This window comes from Salvelinus namaycush, chromosome 34, assembly GCF_016432855.1.
Source record: "Salvelinus namaycush isolate Seneca chromosome 34, SaNama_1.0, whole genome shotgun sequence".
NCBI classification, from domain to species: Eukaryota; Metazoa; Chordata; class Actinopteri; order Salmoniformes; family Salmonidae; genus Salvelinus; species Salvelinus namaycush.
The window spans coordinates 4,551,896-4,559,965 of record NC_052340.1 but is presented as its reverse complement, the minus strand read 5'-3'; the positions used below and the strand labels follow the sequence as shown (position 1 = coordinate 4,559,965).

General features: G+C 39.4%; 1 protein-coding gene across 1 annotated transcript; it reads right to left on the bottom strand.

The window, feature by feature from the left end:
* Nucleotides 1-2,094: 2,094 nt before the first annotated feature.
* On the bottom strand, nucleotides 2,095-4,193 carry LOC120028977. Its single transcript, XM_038974262.1, has 7 exons — nucleotides 4,093-4,193; nucleotides 3,860-3,992; nucleotides 3,607-3,746; nucleotides 3,272-3,391; nucleotides 3,033-3,174; nucleotides 2,629-2,768; nucleotides 2,095-2,401 (listed from the first exon to the last, which is right to left on the bottom strand). The coding sequence occupies exons 1-7, from the start codon at nucleotides 4,163-4,165 to the stop codon at nucleotides 2,265-2,267; spliced, it is 885 nt and encodes a 294-aa protein (XP_038830190.1). The 5' UTR covers nucleotides 4,166-4,193; the 3' UTR covers nucleotides 2,095-2,264.
* Between the last annotated feature and the right edge of the window lie 3,877 nt (nucleotides 4,194-8,070).

Sequence of the window (8,070 nt, the reverse complement as noted above, 5' to 3'; positions counted from 1 at the left end):
AGTCTCTGACTTGTCTTTAGAAAGATATCAGATTTCGGATCTCTTTTCCCACAATATTTTCTTGTGTCAATATTACATTTTTTGAGACTGAAGTTTTGAAGGGGAAGTTCAGTATTTTACATACAGTAGATGGTTCCTCACCCTGACAGTAGTCTATGGGCCAGGAGAAACTGTAATCCATGGTTTTGACAATACAAACTTCAGCTTACCTTTGCCTCTGCTAGCTAAAAATCAATGGAAGTGATAGCGGCATGCGTGCAATTTTTTTTTAAATGTCATGGTCAGAAACTGAAATTACCTCAAATCAACTCAATTATTTGGTTTGACATTACTTAATAGTGATTTGGCCTATTTATTTTGTTTACACTGCACACATCTCTACTAGGAGCCATCTTACATTTAGTTGTAAAGTACTGAATTTCACATTTATTGACAGTGCAAGTATATATTGTTCCTGATCCGTGTTTTTCTCTGCGTGTGCCCTCTTCTGTTGTGTAAGAGTGGAACCGGTCTAAAACAATGGAGCTTCTGTTGCAGTATAATGTCTGTGAATATTTTTGAAAACAAGAAAGGTTGATAGTGATTGTCTCATAGATCTCAGATTAATGTTCTCCATTCTCAGAATATTTTCTGGTGTCCATGCCCACAAATATGAATTGTTCTATGAGTACAACCTAATTACCTTGAACTGAAAATATACTTTTTGGGCAGGTTCAGGGGGTTAACTACCTTCAGTAATTGTATGTCTAGTTAAATATATTCATTTGATTCCTAGTTCTTCATTTAACATTTGTTTTACAGTCTTCAAAGATGTGTTTTCATTTAATTCATCCTTATCTTCCATCTTCATTCTTCTTAGTCTTTACCAAGAAAGAATAAGGAACCAGTGGTGTAAAGTACTTAAGGAAAAATACTTTAAAATAGTACTTAAGTCGTTTTTGGGGTTATCTGTACTTTACTGTACTAATCATATTTTTGACAACTTTTACTTCACTACATTCCTAAAGAAAATAATGTACTTTGTATGCCATACATTCCTGACACACAAAAGTACTCTTTACATTTTGAATGCTTAGCAGGACAGGAAAATGGTCCAATTCATACACTTATCAAGAGAACATCCCTAGTTCCTCTGATCTGACAGACTCACTAAACACAGATGCTTCGTTTGTAAATGATGTCTGAGTTTTGGAGTGTGCCCCTGGCTATCCGTAAATAAAAATACAAGAACATGGTGCCATCTGGTTTGCTTAATATAAGGAATTTCAAATAATTGATACTTTTACTTTCACTTTTAATACTTAAGTATATTTAAAACCAAATACTTTTAGACTTTTACTCAAGTAGTATTTTACTCTGTGACTCACTTTTACTTGAGTCATTTTCTTTTAAGGTATCTTTACTTTTACTCAAGTTTGACAATTGCATGCTTTTTCCAACACTACAAGGAACACATGCCTTTGCAGTGTATTTGCTATGATGTCAGGGTAAAGCTTCATGAAATTAAATGTAATTCAAACAATGAGAGAATTATTTCATGAGCATGTTTTTTTAATTGAATGACAAATTGTAAAACAAACTGTGGCACATTTTCAAATCACAAAACAGTATTGATCAGGAGCTACTGTCTGTTCCAACATGATCACAGAATAACTTTTACACTGGTTGAAAATCACTATCACAGAAAATAACAAAAACCCACATATTTATCTGCCGATTTAGATGTATTAAGCAAGTGAACTTCCCTGCTAATGAGTTAGTAAGTGACTTAGGGTTCGGTATGGGGTTAATTAGTGACTTAAGGTGTGGTATGGTAGTGTAACGGCTGTCTTCGGGTAAAAGAGAGGAGGACCAAAATGCAGCGTGATGATAATCCATATTTAATGGGAAATACTTAAACGACGAACAAAAGCAACAAACTGACAGAAGAAATCGCTACAGTCCTGAACATGGGAACACAGAACAGATGAACAGGAACAACCACCCACAAACAAACAGTGAAAACAAGCTACCTTAATATGGTTCCCAATCAGAGACAATGACAAACACCTGCCTCTGATTGAGAACCATGTTAGGCCAAACAACAAACCCAACATAGAAACACAAAACATAGAATGCCCACCCAGCTCACGTCCTGACCAACTAAACAAAGACTAAACAAAGGAAATAAGGTCAGGAACGTGACAGGTAGTGACGAAGGTATGGGGTTAGTTAGTGTTTTAGGGTTATGTATGGTAGTCACTGAGGCAAGGGTTAAGCTTAGATTAGAAAACAAAAAACAAACACACCAAAAACAACAACACACCAGGATTCGTACCACTGCCACTTGCGGAGTTTGTGGTGAACATTGTAAAATTCAGGATGATGCGGTCATTTTGTTTTGGGATGTAGCAGCCAATACCTGCAGAAAAAATATCCAAATAGGACAATGTGTGAGTAACTATACAGTATGTGCAACATTTTGGTGACAGTTGTTATATTTTCTGAATGTAAATGATTGAAAATAACTCCTGCATGCTTTTTTCCCTTACTGTATTTCTCTAGGTTTGCAGAGAGAGAAAGATGGAGATAGAGAGACTGTCCGACAGATCATATTGACCGACCAAAAGACATTCCATCACTACTCACCCACATCAGGTCTGATTGTGGTCCCATTCCCCCCAGTCTGAACCAGGAGCTCCCAGAAGGTTTTCTCAGTAAGGTTCCCAGCCACACCATTCACACTCACCAGGAAGGGGCCATAGTTGGGGTCCTCTGTATAGGTGAAACTGCAAAAACAGAATAATGAATTTATTTGAATTTGAGTCATTGTGAAATGCCAGAATACCACAATGATGTTTGACAGTGAACAAGGTGGAAAATGCAGTATCACTCCATGCCATGCAATGAATGACACCTTGCACTACATAACATTGTCTGTTCATGGCCACTGAAAGGTTCTACACAATTGCTCAAACTGTAATGATTTGAATGCACATCTAACAATCTACAGCATCTGACAATGACACAATGGAAGCTAATAATCTACTAACTTGAATCCTGAATTGATCTGCAGTCTCCTCATGGCACCGATAAGGACCCCTCTGAATGCAATGTCAGTACTGTAGGTCTTGTTGGTTGTGTTTGAGATGTTGTTGACTACCACCAGCTCAATGGAATCTAGTCTGGAAGTGTCTGTTGAAAAACAATGTTGCCTGCAATGTCAATACTGTGCTGATGACATTGCAAAGAGGTGAACATGTTCTAGAAGTAAAAAAAAATGCTACATTACTTCCTGCTGTCAGGTTCCCAGGATTCGAACTGTTGCCACTCACGGAGTGCGAGCTCGAGTTGAACACAGTAAATCTTAGGATGATGCGGTCATTTGGTTCAGGGATGTAACAGCCAATACCTGCATAAATAATGTCCAAATAGGTCAGTGTGTGAGTAGTTAAACTGTACAGTATGTGCAACATTTGTGTGACAGAAGTGTTGTTACATTTTATGAATGTCATTGTAAATAACATGCATGCTTTTTCCCTAATTTACATCGGGTGATTTGCCCCTCAGCAAATAAACCACAAAAAAATGAGAGAGAGAGAGAAGAGGCTTTCCATCCATACTCACCCACATCAGGTCTGATTGTGGTCCCATTCCCCCCAGTCTGAACAAGGAGCTCCCAGAAAGTGTTTTCAGTATTGTTCCCGGCTACACCATTCACACTCACCAGGAAGGGACCATAGTTGCGGTCCTCTGTGTAGGTGAAACTGCAAAAACAACAGTGCTCACCAATGACACCTGACTACATAACATAAATTCACTGACACACCAACAGCCGAGAATATAACAATGAGACAATTTAACTTAATAATCTACTAACTTGAATCCTGCATTGGTCCCCTGCAGCCTTCTCATGGCACCGATAAGGACTCCTCTGAATGCGACATCAGTACTGTAGGTCTGATTGGGTGTGTTTGAGATGCTGTTGACCACCACCAACTCAATGGAAGACTCTGTTTAAATTGTAATTTACAATTTCAACTATACTGTAGTGTATAGGTGATAGAGATGACATTACAAAGAGGTAAAGTAAATAAATACATTCTACATTACTTTCAGTCAGGATCCCAGGAACCAGCAACAGGAGAGCTGCGGAGAGAAAAGATGCCATGATTAAACCCATCATGTATTCAGGTTCAGTTGGAAGTGTCCAGTACTCATTTCATACATGACTTTTTATGTTGAACCAGTAGCCACTCCTTATCTGGAGAAATGCATTTCCTCTTCCCTTTTTCTCAAGCTATTGTGTAATGTATGTGTAACACATGTTTTGAACTGCCATGTGGCATGAGTGCCAATCTGTTTACAAGTGCTATCATAACAACTCATTGTCATGCATTGTAATGTCAAACACTCAATTGTGAGATGCCTGTAGAGCAGGGCTGTCCAACCCTCTTCCTGGAGATCTACGGTCCTGTGGGTTTTCAGTCCAACCCTAATCTAACACACCTGATTCTATGAATTAGCTGCTCAACAAGATCTTAACTAGATGAATCAGATACGCTAAATAAGGGTTGGACCGAAAACTTACAGGACAGTAGATCTCCAGGAAGAGGGTTGGGCAGCCCTGCTGTAGAGGATCTTTAGTTGCACTGTTCACCCACCAGGGGTCACCATTAAGTAATTATTTAGATTGAGGGCCACAAAAAATTAAGGCAAAGCACAGTATATAAGGACATGCTTACAAACCAATCGAGATACGCTAAATAATATATTTTAAATGAGGAAATTGAACCTGTTGATTAAATAAAATATATGAACAATGTCAAACCTAACCTACCTGGATTAACTACCTTTAATTAAGGTAGTTAATCCATCCAAACAAGGCACTAGCCCGAAAAACCCATTCCAAGCCAAACCTTCATATCATGACCGCTAACTGTTACACACAGCCTACATCGTTGTCACCATATAAGCTAACTTCAAGTCAACATAGCTACTAGAACGAACGTGTTAGTAAACCACTACAATCACGCCCTTACAAAAAGTTTTGAAGCTGCAGTAAAAGTGTAGTATCTGCAGTTGACTATGATATTTTGGGTGCAGAGATTGCAGAATAACTGCAGTGTACTGCAGGCGAACGGCATTTATACTGCACTGTAACTGCAGTTACACTGCAAAATTACTGCAGTAAAAAAAGTGTTATTTTGGACGTAGTATTTGCAGCATAAGTTGTCATTCATGTAACTACTGTGTAAGTTTATGGAAGGGGGTGACAACCACGAGCTTCCTCACTTTTGTATTGAAGTCAATGCACCAAGAGGATGGAAACTAGCCGTCCTCCAGCTACACCATGGTGCTACCCTACAGAGTGCTGCTGAGGCTACTGTAGATCTTCATTGCAAAACATTGTGTTTTAATTATTTGGTGAAATGTGAATATATTTATTGTAGTTTTATCTAAAAATAATAACTTTTTAAATGTTTCACTATTTTTATTTTTATGGAATTCACTGAGGAGGATGGTCCTCCCCTTCCTCTTCTGAGGAGCCTCCACTGCTGTATAGTATTATTATTCTGTTCATATGGCTCTGGCTATGTGCAGTATAGGGTATATGGATCTAAGTCTCTCATAGAATACTATTAAGTTAAGGAAACACAGTACATATATAGGTCATTTGAGTGAACTATCTGTTATGTGGAGTGTCTGTACCTGTCCAGTCGGTTTATTTTTCTTGATTAGTCTGCAGATCAATTCCCTCCTCTCATCCCGCCACTCGCCACTCGCTTCTCACTAATCGCTAATCTTCATCTGCTCTCTCTTTCTGCTCTGTCTTTGAACATCTCAGGCCCTCTTCACACACAATCACGCAACCCCCCCCCCCCCCCCCTCCAGGTTCTGTCTTACATTCTCCAGTCTTTCTTTTTCTTTTTTTCAGCTCCAGCATGGCGTCCATGTATGGTTCCTTGTCTTTCTTTTTCTCCTCATTCAGTCTCGCCTCTCCTTCCATAATCTCTCTCACTCTCTCTCTCTCCCTCTCCTTCTCTTTATTTTCCATTTCCTCCTCATCCCCTCTACCTCTTTCTCACTCTCCTTCATCTTCTCCTTCAATCCTTCCAACTCCTCCATCAATCTCTTCATATCCTCTTCCGCTTTTCTCTCGATTTCCTTTCCCTCTGTCGTCTTCTCCTCCGTTCTCTCAATCCACTCTCTGACTCTTCATCTCTATCTTCCACTTCTCTTCCAACTCCACCTTTTTCCCGCTTCACCTGCTTCTCTCCTTAATCTCCTTAACTCTCTCTATCTCCCCCTTTCCATTTCCCTCCTCCAGCCAACATGTAGTTCACTACTCCCCAACGTTGGGCATTATGATGCTTACGACTTAGGACATTATTATGCTCCAGAATGATAGCCCCAGAGTTCAAATGCAATGGTTCTGGTCCTGTGCCTAATCCCCTATGAACACTACCATTTTGTCCTCAAATATGCCCTTACACCAAATATTATTCTAAATAAATCTATAGAGTGGGCTCTTTAAATGAACTTCTCCACCAGGGGTCCCCAGTCCAGTATGTAACAACTTAAATGGAGGGCCAAAACAATTTTGATATAAAATAAGGGCATGCTTCCAAATCATTCAAAGTAGCTCAATGTATTTTTTCCTTCTGAAATTGAGCATGTTAATTTGTTAAATATAATAATAATTTCCAACCTAACAGCTTTTTGCAATATACACTATACAGTTGAAGTCAGAAGTTTACAAACACCTTAGCCAAATACATTTAAACTCAGTTTTTCACAATCCCTGACATTTAATCCAAGTAAAAATTCCCTGTTTTAGGTCACTTAGGATCACCACTTTATTTTAAGAATGTGAAATGTCAGAATAATAGTAGAGAGAATTATTTCTTCCAGCTTTAATTTCTTTCATCACATTCCCAGTGGGTCAGAAGTTTACATACACTCAATTAGTATTTGGTAGCATTGCCTTTAAATTGTTTAACTTGGGTCAAACGTTTCGGGTAGCCTTCCACAACCTTCCCACAATAAGTGTGGTGAATTTTGGCCCATTCCTCCTGACAAAGCTGGTGTAACTGAGTCAGGTTTGTAGGCCTCCTTGCTCGCACACACTTTTTCAGTTCTGCCCACAGATTGTCTATGCGATTGACATCAGGGCTTTGTGATGGCCACTCCAATACCTTGACTTAGTTGTCCTTAAGCCATTTCACCACAACTTTGTAAGTATGCTTGGGGTCATTGTCCATTTGGAAGACCCATTTGCGACCAAGCTTTAACTTCCTGACTGATGTCTTGAGATGTTGCTTCAATATATCCACATAATTTTCCTCCCTCATGATGCCATCTATTTTGTGAAGTGCACCAGTCCCTCCTGCAGCAAAGCACCCCCACAACATGATGCTGCCACCCCCCGTGCTTCACGGTCGGGATGGTGTTCTTCGGCTTGCAAGCGGCCCCCTTTTTCCTCCAAACATAATGATGGTCATTATGGCCAAACAGTTCTATTTTTGTTTCATCAGACCAGAGGACATTTCTCCAAAAAGTACGATCTTTGTCCCCATGTGCAGTTGCAAACCGGTCTGGCTTTCTTATGGCGGTTTTGGAGCAGTGGCTTCTAAATCCATGACATCATTTTCTGGAATTTTCCAAGCTGTTTAAAGGCACAGTCAACTTAGTGTATGTAAACTTCTGCCCCACTGAAATTGTGATACAGTGAATTATAAATGAAATAATCTGTCTGTAAACAATTGTTGGGAAAATGACTTGTGTCATGCACAAAGTATATGTCCTAACCGACTTGCCAAAACTATAGTTTGTTAACAAGAAATGTGTGGAGTGGTTGAAAAACAACTTTTAATGACTCCAACCTAAGTGTTTGTAAACTTCCGACTTCAACTGTATTTACAAAAGTATGTGGACACCCCTTCAAATGAGTGGATTCGGCTATTTCAGCCACACCCGTTGCTGACAGGTGTATAAAATCAAGCACACAGCCATGTAATCTCCATAGACAAGCATTAGCAGTAGAATGGCCTTACTGGAGAGCTCAGAGACTATAAACCTGGCACTGTC